The sequence below is a fragment of the Mytilus galloprovincialis genome, chromosome 3 (assembly GCF_965363235.1).
Source record: "Mytilus galloprovincialis chromosome 3, xbMytGall1.hap1.1, whole genome shotgun sequence".
Lineage (NCBI taxonomy): Eukaryota > Metazoa > Mollusca > Bivalvia > Mytilida > Mytilidae > Mytilus > Mytilus galloprovincialis.
The window spans coordinates 8,283,311-8,305,045 of record NC_134840.1 but is presented as its reverse complement, the minus strand read 5'-3'; the positions used below and the strand labels follow the sequence as shown (position 1 = coordinate 8,305,045).

General features: G+C 30.4%; 1 protein-coding gene across 4 annotated transcripts; it reads left to right on the top strand.

Annotated features, from left to right (window-relative positions):
* The first annotated feature begins 93 nt into the window (after positions 1-93).
* On the top strand, positions 94-19,724 carry LOC143067107 (uncharacterized). Of its 4 annotated transcripts, none has more exons than XM_076240152.1 (11): positions 94-337; positions 6,006-6,443; positions 6,727-6,825; positions 9,320-9,543; positions 12,042-12,237; positions 12,481-12,563; positions 13,575-13,986; positions 14,386-14,484; positions 14,855-15,096; positions 17,376-17,574; positions 18,510-19,724. In XM_076240152.1, the coding sequence occupies exons 2-11, from the start codon at positions 6,008-6,010 to the stop codon at positions 18,581-18,583; spliced, it is 2,064 nt and encodes a 687-aa protein (XP_076096267.1). In that variant the 5' UTR covers positions 94-337; positions 6,006-6,007; the 3' UTR covers positions 18,584-19,724. The 4 variants fall into 4 exon arrangements, with proteins under 4 accessions (XP_076096267.1, XP_076096268.1, XP_076096269.1 ...); XM_076240151.1 differs by lacking the exon at positions 94-337 and adding an exon at positions 5,306-5,415; XM_076240153.1 differs by lacking the exons at positions 94-337; positions 17,376-17,574; positions 18,510-19,724 and adding exons at positions 5,304-5,415; positions 16,585-16,638.
* The last annotated feature ends 2,011 nt before the right edge of the window (positions 19,725-21,735 follow it).

Sequence of the window (21,735 nt, the reverse complement as noted above, 5' to 3'; positions counted from 1 at the left end):
ATATGTAATGGAACCACTTCTATCTTTTTAAAGTCGAAATATGAATGATCGTTGCTAAAAATAAATTTGGAAATTTTTATTGTCTATTTTTAGAAACCTACAGAAAACCCTTCAACAGAGGGAAGTGCATTTAAATTTTCAGAACCTAGAATTTGTATACATTAATTAACAGGATTGAGATTATCATTTTTTATTATAGCTTTTAATATGAAAGTGTACTTGCACTGATATCAGAGATGAGATTCTTTGCCGTGAAAGTAGCGAGATGACCGGATTCAAATAATCTACTTTCACTTTGCTGTTACATCAGTGGAATTTTTGAAAAAGCAGAAAACAGGTTAAAAATCTATGAAACTATTTGAACTGTTATATTTTGTTTGATTGGTAACGTTACAATCTATTTTTTTTTTGTAGCTTTGATAACAGATATTTTAAATGATAAAGCTGCTCAGGTATCCCCACTTCTTAAAAAGAATAACTCTTTAGTCTAGATAAAGAAAACTATAGAACTGTAAGTGTGTTACCATGTATTTACAAAATTTATGAAAGAGCAATACATGACTAAATAATGGAATTCTTAAATAAACATTTGCATCCTCTTCTTTGTGCATTTTGATCAGGTTTTGGTTGCCAATCTGCACTGGGTCCTACTAAAAAGCGCCCCATGGAGCGCCCGGGTGAAGAAAAAGCGCCGGGGGGAAGAAAAAACGCCCAGGGAAAATATATAGAAATTGCATTGGCATGAGACAACTTTGTGTCGATGAAACATTTGTTATTTTTTAAATTTTGGACAAGTATTTTCAAAATTCAGATAATAGACAATTGTAATAAAGCACAAAAACAAGTACGAATGTTTCAATTTAAACAATAATATATGAATACTATTTCAAAAGACAGATGATAATGGATCACAGCTTATGCTGAAGATTTATAAAATGTTAGACATCAAAAGACATATAAAAGACATGTTCTTCAAAAACGATATCAAAATGATAAATGCCAAAACAACTTAAAATTCACAGATATATATTAATTTTGTAAAATTAAAAGAGTTGCACATTATTTAAGAACGATAGAAGTGACACACACATGTATATCAGCATCAGCAAATAAAACAATTAAACTATGCATGTTAAAAGCAGGTTTTTGGTATAAAACAAATTCTTAGTGACAGGCATGTTGAACCCCTTCAACAGTGGCGGATCCAGGGGGGGGGGGTTCCGGGGGTGCGCACCCCCCCTTTATTTTTGCCGATCAATGCATTTGTATCGGGACATATGTTTTGCACCCCCCCTTTGCCCTGGGTGCCCTGGGTTAGCACCCCCCCCTTTCGAAAATTCCTGCATCCGCCCCTGTTCAACGATCTTCCAACGTCAATTCAAGTGTGTTTAATAAAATACAAAACTTTGAAAAGTTGTCACCATGCAGTTGCGAATATTAGACTCGGGCACTGATTTTTTTTTAATAACGAAACATATGTTTTGATCGAGGACAATATCATTCATGATTTTTCTATTTCCTCTTGTTTATATTACGGCTTACTTACTTATATACAATTTTGAAATTTAAAATGTAAAAGTGCAACAACACTATCTTCACACTTTAGACAAAACAAGCAATGATTTTTATTTTTATTCAGGAAAACATTTATTGTTATAAAATATTAAAATTTTCTTCTCTCGGGCGCTTTATTTTCTTCCCCGAGCGCTATTTCTTTTCTCCTGGCGCATTATTTTCTTCCTCTGGCGCTATTTTTTTCTCTCCAGGCGCTTTTTTTTATCCCGGGCGCTCTCGGGCGCTCCTGGGCCCTTTTTAGTAGGACAGTCTGCACTAATTAGAATAATAGAAGACTGGAAAAAAGCTTTGGATGAGAACAAATTTATTGCTGCAATTTTGATGGATCTGCCTAAAGCATTTCATTGTTTACCAATGATTTACTTAATTAAAATTAGAAGCATAATTATAGCCATTGGAAAAATAAAAAAATGAATATAATTTGATATTGAATACAGTAGCTAAAAAAAATCTTTTAAAATGGAAAAAATTAAAGAAAGAGCTCTTTGATTAATCTATGAAGATTATGGTTGTTCATATGAAAAACTGCTAGAAAAATCAAAATTACCGTCTTTAAAAATAAGAAGAATAAAAACTACTTTACAAAATAAAAAAAAAAACTAACTTCATTTTGATGCATAGCATTATTTATAAAAAAAAATATGCATTATTGGTTCTGTATCTAAATATTCAATAAATTCTGCCGATATATAGGCACAATATCTTATACAAAGTAAATATTGTTCTACCACCAGTGAATTCCTACACCAGTGAGTAAATAACACCTCAAATAATACGTACACAATTCAAGATTTCATATAAAATATCTATTTAAGTAGCAGGTAAGGAGTGTAACTATTTCAATTAATCTAATTTAATATAATTTGATATAATTTTTTGTATACGTAATGTCAGCTTTGGTCAAGTTTTCAATTATTCAGAACTTTTTTTTATTAAAGAATTTCTGTTTGCTGCAACCCCCAATTCAAAAAGTTGTTGTGTCTTTAGGGATTCAATGTACATCATGGCACCTTTTGGTTACAGAATATGTTTGATCTCAGGTTACCAGTCCACCTCCTTAAGCTTATAGTTAAGAAAAAATGCACAAAACACCTTTTTTCAAATTTCCAAAATGGAGCCTGTAAATTAATTTTAATGTACATGAACTTTAATGCAGTGATTTGTTTAACCAAACAATTAGGCTTTTGAAATGTTGAATCCTTTTTAGCTCACCTGGCTCAAAGGTCCAAGTGAGCTTTTCTCATCACTTGGCGTCTGGCGTCTGTCGTCTGTCATCGTTAACTTTTACAAAAATCTTCTCCTCTGAAACTACAGGGCAAAATTCAACCAAACTTGGCCACAATCATCATTGGGGGGTATCTTTTTTTTTAAATGTGTCTGATGCCCTGGCCAACCACTCAAGATGGCCGCCATGGCTAAAAATAGAACATAGGGGTAAAATGTAGATTTTGGCTTATATTTCTAACCAAAGCATTTAAAGCAATCTGACATGAGGTAAATTTGTTTATCAGGTCAAGATCTATCTGCCCTAAAATGTTCAGACAAATCAGACAATCTGTTGTTAGGTTGCTGACCTTGAATTGGTAACTTTACGTAATTTTGCAGTTTTTGGTTATTATCTTAAATATTATTGTAGATACAGATATACTGTAAACAGCAATAATGTTCAGCAAAATAAGATCTACAAATAAGGAGTAATTGTCCTTTATTGTCAATTTTTAACAATTTTTTGTAAATTTTTGTAATCTTACAAAAATCTTCTCCTATGTAACTACTTAGACAAATTTACCAATCTTGGTCACAATCATTATAAGAGTATCTAGTTTAAAAATTTGTTCGATGCCCCTGCATGCCAACAAACATGGCTAAAAATAGAATATAGGGTAAAATGAAGTTTTTGACTAATATATGATATCTCTAAAAATAAAGCATTTCGAGCAAAATTGGCAGGATAGAATTGTTTATTAGATCAAGATCTATCTGCTCTGAAATTTTAAGACAAATCAGACAATCTGTTGTTCAACAACAATGTTGGGTTGCTGCCCCAGAATAGGTAATTTTAAGGCAATTTTGCAGTTTTTGGTTATTATCTTGAATATTATTATAGATAGAGATAAACTGTAAACAGCAATTATGTTCAGCAAAGTAAGATATACAAATAAGTCAATATGACCAAAATAGTCAATTGACTTCAAAAGGAGTACTTGCCCTTTAAAGTCAAATTTAACAATTTTTCATATATTTTTTGTAATCTTACAAAAATCTTCTCCTCTGAAACAACTGAGATAAATTTCGCCTAACTTGATCACAATCATTTATTTATAGGAAATTTAATTTAAAAAATGTGTCAGATGACTCTTCCTGCTAATCAACATGGCAGACATGGCTAAAAATAGAACTAAAAAGGGGGGGGTGGCTGTTTTGACTTATATCTCTGAAACTAAAGCAGAAGTATAACAGTTGCATTATTTCTTGCATCAATTGTAAACAAAAATATCAGGTGAGCGAGACAGGCTTCTTGGAGCCTCTAGTTTTTTTTTACTAAATTGCAACCTTTATGACTTTCTTTTTCTATCATAATTTCCTTGATAAAGTGTTGCTACTTTCAACAAACCTTGGATGCTATTCATCCCTTCAAAAATTTTAGGGACATCCTCACAATAGTAATCTCAAAATTGTGTCTTGAAGTAAGGAAAAAAATCATTATATTTAAAAGAATATATCAAGCTTGTCATAAGTATACAATTTGTTTGACCTGAAAATGAATACTTTTGGGTTAATCCATAGCCAAATTTCAAAAATCAGAATTTCATATAAATGTTATGAATGATATGAAACAATATTATTGTGGAGGTAGTTGAAATTCCATCATATCATATCTTGACATTTTCCTGGAAAAAGACAGGAATATTTCCTGTATAGGATTGTGTTTCCTGTATTAAATTCTTTTAATCTCTTTTTGGTATTAAATTACAAAATTCAAGAAGATCATTAAATAAAGATCTATAATACTATCAATTTTCTACTTACCTTTTATCTATAGTTACAATTTAATATTTTGTATTGTTATTATTTCTGGAATAGAAATGAAACAGTTTCAGATTAAAATCAGACATAATCAGGACAAGTATCTGTAGTCATAGACATCAGAGGCAGATTTAGGGGGGGCAGGGGGCCCGGCCCCCCCATTTTTAGGAAAAAATTTGGTTGCTTATATAGGGAATCACTGAAGCATGACTGGAGCGGGCCCCCCTTAGGCAGTCAGTGGGCCCCTACTTATGAAAATTTCTAGATCCGCCAGTGGACATATTTCGGATTTATGTATTGTCATACGGTACACATGTAAGGATTTTGACTTTATATGGATATCTAAATTCTACCTATAATGCTTTTTAAGAAATGTCAATATACAAATGAATATAAGTATTTTATTAAAAATCAAGGGATAATTTTAATTAAATGAAAGCAGTAATATTAACTTTAACAACTTTCAGATGAGACAAGGTGTTTTGGCAAAAAAACATAAGCAATAATTCATTATATAAAGTACATAGAATTTATAATTTTTAGATATATATTTGTTCCTGACATATCAAAAACCTAAAAATGTGTATTAATTGATTATGTTTCTTAAGAAACATCTGTTTAACATATGAAAATGGTTTAAAATAAGGAAGGAAATTCATGTTTCCTTACTCAGGCTTTAGTTTAGTTTTTTTTTCTATTTCCTTGATCTAGTCCTTCAGTAATGAATGTTGTAAGTCAGTGATATTTATTATAATATTTATATTTATTATAATATGGTATCTGTGTATAGAAAATCTAATGTTGTCTATCCAGGTAAGTTGTTTTTATGTTAAACAGGACAAAACAGTAACAATGATTTTACAAGAAATATTGAAAACAGAAGAAAATTTTGGTTATCTCCCTTACTTAGAAACTAAAAAGTGAACAAAGCATCGGAATGTTTTAATTTCTGCTACTTGTGTGTGCTCTTTTTCATTCTTTTCATGTTCTTAATTAATTAAAATATTTAGAATGGGAGATAACTCCTAATAGCCTCAGTTATATTTCTGATAATAATTTTGCTATTCATTGTGCTGGTTTTTAGTATTTGAATTTTTTAATGTGATTTTATATTCATGCTGTAATTCAAGAGAGACCAATGTCTGGCCTAGCTTTATGTCAATGAATTTACTAACATTCTTACTTACAAAAAAAGGGGGAATGTAATGTAAACAGCATCCCAAATATAATTGATAAAACCTGAGGATAGTATGGTATAATTGCCTATAAGACAACTATCTACAGGAGACCAAATGACATTGATGTACGCAACTATATGTCACATTAACCTTACGTTACAAATGAAGTATATTTTTATGGGTTTTCTATATCCAAACAATAAAAGACTATTTTATTTTTTTCAGCAATGGACAGAACTTGGATAAATGAGATAAGAGATTCTGAAGTTCTGTTGATCTTTGATGACAGTGATGACTTCTACATTAAAAAATGGATTATTCCAGAATTAAAAGCCAAAAATCTAAAATATGTGTTGCCAGAAATCCATATACCACCTGGCAGACAAAAACTAAGTCTGATGCCGGAAGCCATTGAAAATAGTAAAAAAGTATTAATTATATTGTCTGAACACACAAAGAAAAGATTTAAATGTACTTTTGAAATTTTTCTTGCACTTGAGAAAAGTTTAAGTACAAACAAAATGTGTGTGACAATTGCATTGCTAGGATCATTGGATAGAAGAGATGTTCCAAAGATCCCTATGTTAGAGCACAGCATGATAGCCAAAGTTACAGAAAATGACCAACCTTATACTATTCAAAAAGTTATCGAAAATATCAAAGGTGGGTGAAAAGTTTATGTAATCAAATAAACCAACACAATACTAAATTCTCTGACATTGAAAATTTAAGTTAAAATTTTATTCAGGTAAAAAAGGTTGCCTTATAAAGAAAATATTATTGTGCACAACTAGTCTTATTGAGATCAAATATAAAAATAAACATGAACATTGTGTTTAACTTTGTTACATTGAGTTTAATATGTTACATTGTGTTTAATTGGATACATTGTGTTTAACTTGTTACATTGTGTTTAACTAATGTTTTCATTATGTTAAATTTGCAGATGATAGTGTAAGTCTTAGTGAAAAAATGCCAGCTGGCAACTTAGCAACAGGACTAGCCTGGAGTCATTTTTTAGGATATCTGAGTATAATTCTTCCAGGTATATTTATAAATGAACTTAAGTCAAACATACCTCTAACTTAACTTGGACAATGACTTAAATGTGTTATTTGTGCTTTGTCTATAAAACATATATTGTTTGTAATCTTCTGTAAAACAGACAAGAACATTAGTAATTAAAAAAATTATGGTCAGATAATAAAACCAAGAAGTGGGTGGGGGAGTAAATATGATTAGTTAAAAGATGGATAAAATAATTGCTTACAAACAACCCCAACATTCAACAAAACAGCACACAAAAAATATCTAGAAATTCAAAATATAGAGGTGAAGACCAGTGCTGTGGACAGATAGGTAGTTTTGATCAGTTTCCCCTCAGCTATAGCTCATGGCAAATCTAGTAATGAGGACTGTCTGATCGAAATCATCATGTACACGTATAAGACTTTGATCGTAATCATCATGTACACGTATAAGACTTTGATTGTAATCATCATGTACACGTATAAGACTTTGATTGTAATCATCATGTACACGTATAAGACTTTGATTGTAATCATCATGTACACGTATAAGACTTTGATTGTAATCATCATGTACACGTATAAGACTTTGATTGTAATCATCATGTACACGTATAAGACTTTGATCGTAATCATCATGTACACGTATAAGACTTTGATCGAAATCATCATGTACACGTATAAGACTTTGATTGTAATCATCATGTACACGTATAAGACTTTGATTGTAATCATCATGTACACGTATAAGACTTTGATTGTAATCATCATGTACACGTATAAGACTTTGATGTAATCATCATGTACACGTATAAGACTTTGATTGTAATCATCATGTACACGTATAAGACTTTGATGTAATCATCATGTACACGTATAAGACTTTGATTGTAATCATCATGTACACGTATAAGACTTTGATGTAATCATCATGTACACGTATAAGACTTTGATTGTAATCATCATGTACACGTATAAGACTTTGATGTAATCATCATGTACACGTATAAGACTTTGATTGTAATCATCATGTACACGTATAAGACTTTGATTGTAATCATCATGTACACGTATAAGACTTTGATCGTAATCATCATGTACACGTATAAGACTTTGATCGAAATCATCATGTACACGTATAAGACTCTGATCGAAATCATCATGTACACGTATAAGACTCTGATCGAAATCATCATGTACACGTATAAGACTCTGATCGAAATCATCATGTACACGTATAAGACTCTGATCGAAATCATCATGTACACGTATAAGACTGTGATCGAAATCATCATGTACACGTATAAGACTGTGATCGAAATCATCATGTACACGTATAAGACTTTGATCGAAATCATCATGTACATGTATAAAACTCTGATTGAAATCATCATGTACACATATAAGACTTTGAACGTAATCATCATGTACACGTATTAGACTTTGATCGAAATCATCACGTACACGTATAAGACTCTGATCAAAATCATCATGTACACGTATAAGACTTTGATCGTACTCATCATATACACGTATAAGACTTTGATCGAAATCATCATGTACACATATAGACTCTGATCGAAATCATCATGTACACGTATAAGACTCTGATCGAAATCATCATGTACACATATAAGACTTTGAACGTAATCATCATGTACACGTATTAGACTTTGATTGAAATCATCACGTACACGTATAAGACTCTGATCAAAATCATCATGTACACGTATAAGACTTTGATCGTACTCATCATATACACGTATAAGACTTTGATCGAAATCATCATGTACACATATAGACTCTGATCGAAATCATCATGTACACGTATAAGACTTTGATCGAAATCATCATGTACACGTATAAGACTTTGATCGAAATCATCATGTACACATATAGACTCTGATCGAAATCATCATGTACACGTATAAGACTTTGATCGAAATCATCATGTACACGTATAAGACTTTGATCGAAATCATCATGTACACGTATAAGACTTTGATCGTAATCATCATGTACACGTATAAGACTTTGATTGTAATCATCATGTACACGTATAAGACTTTGATTGTAATCATCATGTACACGTATAAGACTTTGATCGAAATCATCATGTACACGTATAAGACTTTGATCGTAATCATCATGTACACATATAAGACTTTGATTGATGTTTGAACATTCAATACAACATAAAAAGATGATTTGCTGTTTGCTTTGTAGGATTCTTATAACAACAATTGCAGATTTTCCATAGATAATTTTTAACACAAAATAGGTTTAAATAACAGATGTATTGATATTCATTTTGTATTAGTTATATGCTATTTGACGTGATGTATATGGACTGCTTCTAAACTAGCTCATAATGAAAATAAGAAAGATTCATAAATTACATTCAACAAATTATTTGGTTTCTTACATTTTGATGTTTGTCAAAGGGATAGGTAGTATTCAAAGGATATAAGAACACATTCAGCATTTAACATTCATTTTTTGTTTTGACAGAACTTTCATCAAATATTATTGAATGTGAATGGTTTCAAAGATTTCAAGGTAAAATGTCAACACGGTTCTTTATGCTATTACCGAAGTCAGGAACATGTCGGCCATTACAAGACCAAGACAGCAGAATTACTCATGTTGGTAACTTAAAAATAGAAGTCCACATAGCTGGAACTAAAAGGGTGTACACTCCAAATGTGTATTGCATACAAGATGAAGAGAGACAGGTATTATTTTCTTTTGATTGACAGCTAGTAGTTATTAAATTCTTTGTAAATTTTTCATTTGCAAACAAAAGGAAATGAGTACTTTTACAAGTGGTCAATAAAACTATAAAAAATCTGTCAAGATTATAAAAGAATGTGTGGCACCATTTCTTTTATAATATTTATATCATATTAGGTTAATAAAACAAAATTACTGTTTGAATTCAGTTTTTCAAGTGATGTCCTTTCAGGAACTTGTTCATTGACTTAGATTTAGATTATGTCTGAAGAGTTTAAGATTTAATTAAGAAAAATTGTGTTACAAATATATGTTTCAACATGGATGTTCTGGATAATGTAGCATGTTTAGAATCTTAAGATCATATTTGTATTTATCAGATCAAAAAAGAAAAACTGGTTAATATATCAATAGTAAATTGGCTTCATAGATGTGTTCCATTAGAATTATCCTCCCAAATCTTGAATATAATCCAGTTAAGTGACATTTAATTTGAGGCATTAAAGAACTTATTTAATAAATGCTTATACACTGTTCTATTAATTTTGTATATCTATCAATATAAATATTTTGATTCAAGAACCTTAGAGTAGGGTGCAATGTATGTTTTGAGCTTTGTTCTTTCTATTCATTATTCATGTATATTTTTGCTCAAAATTAATAGACAAAGTACATCAATGTTCAAAATTTTGTATATATTATTAATCGTTTGTAAATTATATAATGGAATCTTCCATTGTTAAATTATAAATTATCTCCATTTCAACAGTCTCTTCAACAGTCTCTTTTGACCATGTTAAAACTAAATAAAACAAATAAATTTGCATTTTCTAAGATGTAAAAACAATAATATAAAACTAGCCCATTTTCAACTTGCAATACTTACTATTTGTTAGTTATTTTCTAAATTATTTCCCCTTAACTCTTAACCAGATTCATGTTACGAGGTTAACTAATAAAAAAAAACATTTGACTCCAGCCAATTACATAAAAAGAATCTTATCAATGAGTCTGATTTATAGATATTCAACATTTTTAAATTGTTCACAACTTCTTGTCAAACTCAACATTATGAATTTTAATTCGCAATACATGTATTTTAAAGGATAAAATACTGCAAGGCTAGGGCTGTTAACATTAATAGTTAATTTATGAAGAAAATATGAAACACTTCAAATGTGATCAACAGGAAATATTTGATTGGTCAAGTTTGCTAAAGCATTTAATTTTCATTTTAAACCTAATAATAAAAGGAGAAGAATAGAAACACATGACATTTTACAAGTCTCTTTAAATTACTTCTTTTATTGCCAGGTTTTTATTAATGCAAATAATGTGACTAGGAAAGTATCCCAATGACAAAAACTCACATTTTGATAACTGGGATACACTTATTTGTATGCAGATTTTCCTGAAATTGCATTAATTAATCTTGCATTTATGTTCATTCTTCAACAAGAGTGCACATACTCCAATGTCTCCCCTTCTTTACTAATCATTGATATTATGTTGATAGTCCTAAATATAAAGCTTTATTACAACTGTCACATAAACTAAACATTAACCAAGAAAACTAATCATTGACCAATGAACCATGAAAATGAGGTCAAGGTCAGATGAACAATGCCAGGCAGACATGTACAGCTAACAATTCTTCTATACAACAAATATAGTTGATCTATTGCTTACAGTTTAAGAAAAACAGACCAAAACAAAAAAACTCAACAGTCAAGGTCAAACTAAACCTGCACGACTGACATATAGATCATAAAATATTTCCATACACCAAATATAGTTGACCTATAACATATAGTATTCTATAACATATAGTATTAGAAAAAAAGACCAAAACTCAAAAACTTAACTTTGACCACTGAACCATGAAAATAAGGTCAAGTTCAGATGACACCTGCCAGTTGGACATGTAACCTTACAGTCCTTCCATACACTGAATATATTAGACCTATTGCTAATAGTATCTGAGATATGGACTTGACCACCAAAACTTAACCATGTTCACTGATCCATGAAATTAGGTCAAGGTCATGGGAAAACTGTCTGACGTCTGGTATGAGGACCTTGCAAGGTACGCACATACCAAATATGGTTATCCTTTTACTTATAATAAGAGAGAATTTAACATTACAAAATATTTTTTTTTTCAAAGTAGTCACTGAACCATGAAAATGAGGTCAAGGACATTGGACATCTGACTGACTGAAAGTTCGTAACATAAGGCATCTATAGACAAAGTATGAAGCATCCTGGTCTTGCACCTTCTAAAATATAAAGCCGAAGCTGCCGCCGGATCACTATCCCTATGTCGAGCTTTCTGCGAAAAAAGTCACAATAATAAATGCATGCAATATTTTCTGAATTTTATACAGTATTTTGTGAAATAAGCTTTCCTATACATTGAATAGGTTCTTTTATTATATTCTATTAACCATAAGATTATCCAATAGGTTTCTATTTGAATATCGTTTTTATTGTTATCAAGGAACATTATTACTGCTGTGCAGAAGTACCCAATGCCTTTGGTTGTATTGGGAAGATATTTCATGAGAAGTTAGGAATGTTAAATTCTCAACAGAGAAACCTTGAAGTGGAGAGATTTTACCATGTATTGGACCAGATACTGAGCCATGAAAACAACAAACGATGTCACATGTTGTATGAACTTATAACTTATAATGGTATGTAGTTAATACATTTGTACTTATGTTATAATCCATTATATTCTACAAAATTGGTGGCATTTTTTTCGTACACATTGTCATGAACAAGTTGGTCAATAATATAAACATCAGACTTTGAAAAGGTATTAATTTTGGCCAAGAAGTGTTTTCTATCCATGGTTAATATTGTGTTCTGTTAAGGTGCATGTTATTTTTTTTTCTTTTAATTCATCTATATATCATTCATGTTTTTTTTTATAGATGAAGATAAAACAGAAGAAGGTTTACCTAGTACACATATACTTAAACATTTCCATAAAGAATTTACAGAAGACCGAGATGAGGTATCATATGCTTTCAGAATTTTGGGTCCCTGATGCTCTCCAACTTCTAACTAACTTGGCCTTTTTACTTTTTTAATTCCAGTGTCACTTATGCGTCTTTTATACCAAACTATTGTTGTAGACAAAACATATGTCTGGAAAACAAATTTTTTATCCTCTTTATATCTATGATTAGTTAAGTAATGTCCTATACAAATCCTTACTCCAATTTATTTTGTGTTTTCAGGGGTTGATCTGTTGACAGATTCCCAATTTCTCCTATTGGTCTTTTGCAGATAATTAAATTGTCTCACTGAAAGTTACACCAAATTTCTCATTTTTGTTAAATTTACAAAATATTACTTTTAATTGGAAAATAAGGCAAAAAATGTTTTCGGGATTAGATATTTTCAATTTATAGAAATTATATGGTTGATTGATGGGTGTTTAATGCCACTTTCACCATTACTGGCTATTCTGCTCAACATTTGTGTTTGATTACTTAGACCACTTGGTCACCAAACCTGCCTGTTACAAATTACCATATAAGAAAAAGCAAAACCCATAACTATATAATTAAGTTATAAAAGGGTCATGCCTTTTACCAATCTGTGAACTAAAGGAAACATCAGATTTGTTTTATGCTGTGCTGGCTAAACATGTACACTGAAGTATCACCTTTTCCATCTGTTGTTCTATCTACAGGGGAAATTTTGCCTGATGAATATTAAAAATAGCTCAAAACTCAAATATTCTGATGGTAAACGTCATTGTGTATAGATCTATGTCAGTTATATTAACTGGCCTACCTCCAAAGAATTGGGTTTACTGGGCACCACTGCTTCATGATAATTGATACCATTCTTCATATTAAATTGTTTTAAGAGAGTATACCCTATAAAAGCTTACTACATGTATATGGGTTTTATTCATTGTAAGTCTTTGCTTTCATCCTTCTCTTTTTGTCATTGATGTCTCTTTGTCAATTATACCACATGTTCTTTGTTTACATCTTAATCTTTGTAATTTTAGGAAACAAAGTCCCATAAAAAGTATAAGTATGATGTCTGTCTGCTGTATGGTAAAGATGATGAAAACGAGGCACATGTTATTAGACACACACTGATGGCCAAACAAGATAAACCCAGAATTGCTGAGGCATGTCCAGATCAGGTGTCAATAGCTGAGGTCACAGAACAAGTCAAGGATTCTAAATGGGTTGTATTACTTTTATCCAAGAACCAGAAATGGTTTGAGTTTTGGATTGTAGAACTTTTATGTAGTGGTGTTGAGACTGGTGAATTTGAATCACAAGACATATGTGTACTGCCATTGTTGTATAATGTGGAACCAGAATCCATCCCATCATTTATAAGATGGCTGACATATATTGAAGCTAAACAAGGGGAAGATTTTGTGGAAAGAATATATGAAATCATCAAAGGTAAAATTACTCTTGCATTTTGTATAGCTAATTGTTTTTATAAATTCATAATGGTGTATATAGTAAATGGGTGATGTCACATATTTTATTAAACTTTCCTTTCAACAAAGCAGCCAACAATATGATGATGGATGGTACATTTGTATTAGGTAAATACTTCAAGAAAGTTCTTCAAAAAATTATAATAAAATTCCTCAACATGCAGGTCAATGGGCTTCACAGAGAGTATGTTACAGTTAGCAACATATTAAGTATACCTCATCTTAGCCTAAGGCCTCCTCTGAACATTTGAATGTACAAACTGATTCTGAAATGACCAGGCAGAACTTCCTAATTATGTTTGAATAATTCAAATTTTCTTTTTTTTAATGTAATATAAGAATGTTTTAATCCTTGTAGGACAAAGGGTAGCTTTAAGGACACAGAGTCCTGTAGGAAATGTACATGAAGGACTGGTATGGGGATTTGTAGTCAATTATTTACGTCATGTTTTACCAGGTAAGAATTCTATTCAAAGTCAGAACACTTTCAAAAATACAAATGAAAATATGGTGCAAGACAATATAGGTAATTTGTTGGTACACTACAAGATACAGAAGATGCTTGATTTTCTGATTGACAACTTATTTGTAAAGATTGAAGGAATATATCAGGAGCATTTAGGAAGAATGAAAAGATGCTTGCATTATCCCTTACTTCAAGTTCAAGTTTTAACCTTTTTTAAAACAAGTTTGTTTAATTGTGAAACCTGTTTTGTTGCATTTTTTGCAATATTAAAATCATTGCAATCATTTATGAATTTATAGTATATATCCCTACCCCCATTATTAAAACATTGATAATATTTCATTTTTAAAATTTTCATCAGATATAACAGAAAGAATAAAGGAAAAACTACATCAACTTGGAGTAAAAACAAGTGATCGACAGAACCATTATCATACAGGCTTGTTAGAACTGGTTCCACAGAATTGTGAGGTACCAGCTAGGATGGATATAATAACAGATCAATATAAGATTGAGAACATGGGACGTATTGAAGCTACAAAGAAACAGCAGCAACAGAAAGTTGTCCGAGTATTTGCATGTAACTTTTACAAGTTGACAAAGGTATACCTAATTGTAGGCCAAGGAAAAGATGCTCAAAAGATTTGGTAATGTTGCATGGCAGTTCTTTAATAGTTTTAGTCTCTGTATAAGTTTTTCCCAAATTATTTAAATTCAATGCAATTTAAATAATTGTGTAATATGAACTTGCTGGGACTAACCAACAAAAACCAAAAGGACAAAGATATGAACAATAACAGGTGACTGTACTGTCTTAACAATGATTTGAACCCATACTGTATAGTCAAGTTATAGATGACAAAATGTGAAACAAATTCTAAAAGATAACCAATAACCAAAAGTTCAAAATTGAGGACAAGTAAAATAGCATCTTCAAAATATTATAGCGTCACGGGAATAATTATAGCGTCGCGGGAATTATTATAGCATCACGGTAAAAAAATATAGCGTCGCGACGCTAAAACGGCCTGGGGAGAACACTGGCCTGATTTTAATTAACTGGTGACACTGAAATATGATGCATGTCGGCAGAAAACTTAGAAAAAGACAATCTGATGGACTGCATCATTGCTAACTAATTCAAAGTTGCTTGACCATGATCTAGAGGGCAAGGACTTGAAAGACAATACTAACTAGTCAAAGTCGCTTGACCATAATCTAGAGAAAGACAGATACTAATGCAACTTTATAGAAAATATCATTGATTTATCACAAGTAGTTCTTATCAAACAGACTGAAGAAGAAAACTTAACATTAAAAATTGCTAAAATAATTCAGATTCACATATGACCTAGGGGGCAGGGCCTAAAAATAGATGTCAACCGGATACGTTAATAGTTAATATGATTTTTGTAGAAGGATGGTAACTGTTATTACTTTTAGTTAATATGATTTTTGTAGAAGGATGGTAACTGTTATTACTTTTAGTTAATATGATTTTTGTAGAAGGATGGTAACTGTTATTACTTTTAGTTAATATGATTTTTGTAGAAGGATGGTAACTGTTATTACTTTTAGTTAATATGATTTTTGTAGAAGGATGGTAACTGTTATTACTTTTAGTTAATATGATTTTTGTAGAAGGATGGTAACTGTAATTACTTTTAGTTAATATGATTTTTGTAGAAGGATGGTAACTGTTATTACTTTTAGTTAATATGATTTTTGTAGAAGGATGGTAACTGTTATTACTTTTAGTTAATACGATTTTTGTAGAAGGATGGTAACTGTTATTACTTTTAGTTAATACGACTTTTGTAGAAGGATGGTAACTGTTATAACTTTTAGTTTATATGATTTTTGTAGAAGGATGGTAACTGTTATTACTTTTAATTAATATGACTTTTGTAGAAGGATGGTAACTGTTATTACTTTTAGTTAATATGATTTTTGTAGAAGGATGGTAACTGTTATTACTTTTAGTTAATATGATTTTTGTAGAAGGATGGTAACTGTTATTACTTTTAGTTAATATGATTTTTGTAGAAGGATGGTAACTGTTATTACTTTTAGTTAATACGATTTTTGTAGAAGGATGGTAACTGTTATTACTTTGTAGAAGGATGGTAACTGTTATTACTTTGTAGAAGGATGGTAACTGTTATTACTTTTAGTTAATATGATTTTTGTAGAAGGATGGTAACTGTTATTACTTTTAGTTAATATGATTTTTGTAGAAGGATGGTAACTGTTATTACTTTTAGTTAATACGATTTTTGTAGAAGGATGGTAACTGTTATTACTTTGTAGAAGGATGGTAACTGTTATTACTTTGTAGAAGGATGGTAACTGTTATTACTTTTAGTTAATATGATTTTTGTAGAAGGATGGTAACTGTTATTACTTTTAGTTAATACGATTTTTGTAGAAGGATGGTAACTGTTATTACTTTGTAGAAGGATGGTAACTGTTATTACTTTTAGTTAATATGATTTTTGTAGAAGGATGGTAACTGTTATTACTTTGTAGAAGGAGGTAACTGTTATTACTTTTAGTTAATATGACTTTTGTAGAAGGATGGTAACTGTTATTACTTTTAGTTAATATAATTTTTGTAGAAGGATGGTAACTGTTATTACTTTTAGTTAATATGATTTTTGTAGAAGGATGGTAACTGTTATTACTTTGTAGAAGGATGGTAACTGTTATTACTTTTAGTTAATATGACTTTTGTAGAAGGATGGTAACTGTTATTACTTTTAGTTAATATGATTTTTGTAGAAGGATGGTAACTGTTATTACTTTTAGTTAATACGATTTTTGTAGAAGGATGGTAACTGTTATTACTTTGTAGAAGGATGGTAACTGTTATTACTTTGTAGAAGGATGGTAACTGTTATTACTTTGCTGGTGAATTTGCTACTCCAATCAGAACATTACATGGAATGGGTGCTTCTGTTATCTGTGGTCTTACAGCTGACAAAATGAAGAAAGAAGTCATAAATTTTACTGACAAATTGGAAAGAATTATGAAGAAGGAACATGATGGTCAAAACTGTGCTATAATTCGGGTTAATGGTGGTAAGTTCAACATACTGCATTGGTTTCTAAAAATATAGAAGGCAATACTCCATCAGATGCCCTTAACATAAATGAAAGTGATTCCAAAAACTAACCAGAATCCTCTTCTTATTATATGTGACCCTGAAGCTCATATGCAACACTCTGGAATTATTTGGAAATCCCTCTCTTACAATAATATTTGTCTTCTCTTTGGTAACTAAGACCTTGATCTTGGACACACAGGCATTATTATTATATGTGACCATCTATCCAAATAAGATCAAATAAGGTTGCAATCCTAATTAAGGTTTTAGAGATATAATATTTGGAAACCCCTTTCCTAAACTTATTTCGATAATGTTTTAGTAGCTTTTACTTAGTTGTTATGACCTTAAAATCGAAAGAAATCCTACTCTCATCAAACATGACTATATAATTCAAGTACACGGCAGTTGTTTTTAGATGTAAAGTTTTGGATTTATCATCCAGAAAAAGTAAAAATCACAAAAATACTGAACTCTTAGGAAAATTCAAAACAGATAGTCCTTAATCAAATGTAAAAATCAAAAGCTGAAACACATCAAATGAATGGACAACAACTGTCAAACAGACAACTAACAGCAGATAGGTCACAAGATTTAGTCACATTTTTTCATGGTGGCACTTACAATAAGGATTTTATTTATCTCTCAAAACATTTAATTCACCTGTAAAGAATAACAAAGAAGAGGACTTGGGAGAGAAATGAAATGGTACAACTGTACACTCATAACTTCATAATACCTCAGTTATTTGCTTCACAAACAATGTCTTTTCAAAATAAAGGTGAACATTTATTTACCAAAACCAGTAACATGAAAATATGCAAAAATGTAGTTTTCCATTAGAAATTTGTATCTGAAAATACATTTACAATTGGTGATTTTAGAATGTTTTATCGTTTTATTTTGTAGAGAGTCAAAATCTTGTAGATGAGGTGATCAAAGAAATCCATGAGAATGAGATATGGCAAAGAAGTCAACAATAAAAGGACAGCTGATAATGATGTCAACAACAATTTTATGATGTGGCTTCCAAAAGAACAACTTGAAAGTACTACACACCAAGACAAAATAAAAGAAGATTTTTAAAAATAAATAAAAATAAACATGAAAATTATGAATAAATAGTAAAATGCTAGACTTTTAGCTGCTACTTTCTTCTGTGTTAAGATTTTTTTTATATAGTATGTTATACATGGTTTATTGAATATATGTAGAGTATGAATGGACAAACTGTAGTTGACATCATTACTTAATGATTGGAAGGAAGATTTGCATCACTTCATATATCTATATCTAAATCTAAAATACTGGGTTACATTTTAAGATATTGCTTCAAAGATAAGAATATTTCTTATAATAACATTAGAATTTCTCAAAGCATGGGAGATAACTCAATTCATTTTAATTTGTTATACAGATATATGATCCATTTCATTTATGTTTCAGATAGCACACTTTAAAAATGGTAAATAACAAATGTATTTTCAGAATGGTGATTTTTCTTAATGTTAATTGTGGAGAATTTAGAAATTAGAAAAGCACGTCTTGAGAATTAGTGCTTATACTAGCTATTGAGCAGGGCCAGTATAAAAACAGTGAAAAAGATTTCAATTGAAAAAAAGTTCATTTAACAGTTAAGATTCATTCCAATAAATCATAAAAATATAGTAATTAAAATCTACATTTCAAAATGGAATTACTAAAATTTTGCATCATGCATTTTATTTTTTACATTAAAAAAGTGTAGTAATTTAAAAACCATGCTGCAATGTGTTACTGTGGAAAACAAGTTGCTATTGTCCATAATTTCATCTGTACAAAATAAAGATTCAATTCTCATTGTTCTATAATCTGAGATAATCATATATGTATAAATTCAGTCTGATGTTCTTTTCACTGCACTTTATAAACTGTTCATAGCATGGTTTATTAATCAAGAGAGTGTTTCATTTAAGTTGTATCAGTTTTACGGATGTTTATCATTTTTTAAAACAATGTTCACCCTGTATTTTCACAGGTTTTGTATTGTTGAAATGGTGAATTAATTTGATTTTCAAAATATGAAATGATGAAACACATTTGTACATGCAACATGTTTTTCAATAAAAAATATATTTTTGTTAATCCTGATTTATTTGTATTTGAATTACATGGTAGATTTGATCAATCTGTCAAGCTATTTGACTTATGCTGTATTGTCTGCAGTTTAAGTTGGTAATAACGGTACATAAGGTGATTTTTAAGTGAGAAATCACATATGTTATAAATCTGATAAGGTAACACAACAATGTCAATGATGGTGTTGCATCATGATTTATACATTGAAAAAGATATAAGTTCCTGGTATTTTTGCTTTATTTGCAAAAACTGTTAATGTAAAACAAGAGTGCACAAGCTGAGTTGTCTTACCTTTACCAACAATTGATTGTATTTTGATAGACCTAAATATCAAGCTTACTACAAGTATCACATAAACTTAATATGATTAAAGAAAATGGCATCAACGTCAGATAAACCTAACAAGAAATACATGTCCAATTTACAGTTATCCAATACACTAAATAGAGTTAACCTATTGCTTATAGTTTCTGAGAAACAGACTTAACCAGGAAAACTAAACATTGACCAGTGAACTATGAAAATGAGGCCAAGGTCAGAAGAACCATGCAAGACAGACGTGTAACCTTACAATCAATCTATGAATTAAATATACTGTAAAAAGCAGAAATTATTGCGTGCATTTATTATTGCGATTTTGTCATTTTAGACTAAAATTCGATTTTATTTTTTTGCAATATTGAGAAAAAATCCTGTTTCATTCATATAAAATTTTCAAAATACGAGTTTAAATTATTGCGATTTTAATCCTGTCACATTTTTCACAATAATAAAAACATCAGAATTTCTGAGTTTACGGTAGTTGAGCTATTACTTATAGTATCAACTAAACATACTTAACCATGATAACTTGACATTGACCAATGAACCATGAGAATGAGGTCAAGGTCATGATCAGATGATACCTGCCAGACAGTCATATACATCTTACAATCCTTGCATACAACAAATGTAGTTGACCTACTGCTCATAGTTTAAGAAAAGCTATGTACCATAAAAATGAGGTCAAGGTAAAACAAAAACCAGCGAAACTGACATGTACATCATAAAATATTTCCATACATCAAATAAAGTTGACCTATGTATTAGAATAAAAGATCAAGACACAAAACTTAACTTTGACTACTGAACCATGAGGTAAAGGTCAGATGACACCTGCCAGTTGGACATGTGCACCTTACAATCATCCCATACACCAACACTTAACCTTGTTCACTGATCCATGAAATGAGGTTGAGGTCAGATGAAAACTGTCTGATGGGCACGAGGACCTTGCAAGATACACACACACCAAAATATAGTTATCCTCTCATAATAAGAAAAAAATTAACATTTTTTTTTCAAGTAGTCACTGAACCAGGAAAATGAGGTCAAGGACAATGTAACATACTCCATAACATAAGGCATCTATATACAAAGTATGAAGCATAGAGGTCTTTCAACTTCTAAAATATAGCTTTTAATAAGAAGTTAGCCAATGCCACTGCTGCCATATGTCGAGACATTAGTCACAGGCTCAACAAAAACAGAAAACTAATTAAAGAAAACCAGAAATTATGAAAGGGAAAATCTTAGTTGATAACAAAACATCAAGCAAAACTTTTGTATACAGATATCAGCAACTTGCTTTCAGTAACTGAACATTCTTCTGTGTGGTATTTTATAGTTTATTATATTTTAGTTGGTGTTCATCTATTTAAATCTTATTTTAGAAATATCATAAATATTCTTCCTTAATACTGATTTTAATGGTATGTTCTTCTAAGTATATTTTTTAGTTTCAGTTAGAAAAATCACTGAAACGTAAAATAAGCAATGATCCATGAAAATTAGGTCAATGTCAGATGAACCTGTTAAGGAAACATACATTTTATCTATTCTATTTTGATGTATATAATCTTAATAATTCTATACACCATATATTTAGTCAGCCTATCACTTACAGAATATGAGAAACAGACTTCAAAAATTAAATATTGACTAAGGAACAGGGGTCGAATTTAAGCTTTTTTGTGTA

Bases quoted from the DNA above. Each gene is read 5' to 3' on its own strand.
- LOC143067107 (XM_076240151.1), top strand. From the start codon at position 5,376: ATGGTATCTGTGTATAGAAAATCTAATGTTGTCTATCCAG. The intron at 12,564-13,574 runs GTATCATATGCT...TTGTAATTTTAG, and splicing joins TTACAGAAGACCGAGATGAG to GAAACAAAGTCCCATAAAAA. The intron at 17,575-18,509 runs GTAAGTTCAACA...TTTATTTTGTAG, and splicing joins TATAATTCGGGTTAATGGTG to AGAGTCAAAATCTTGTAGAT.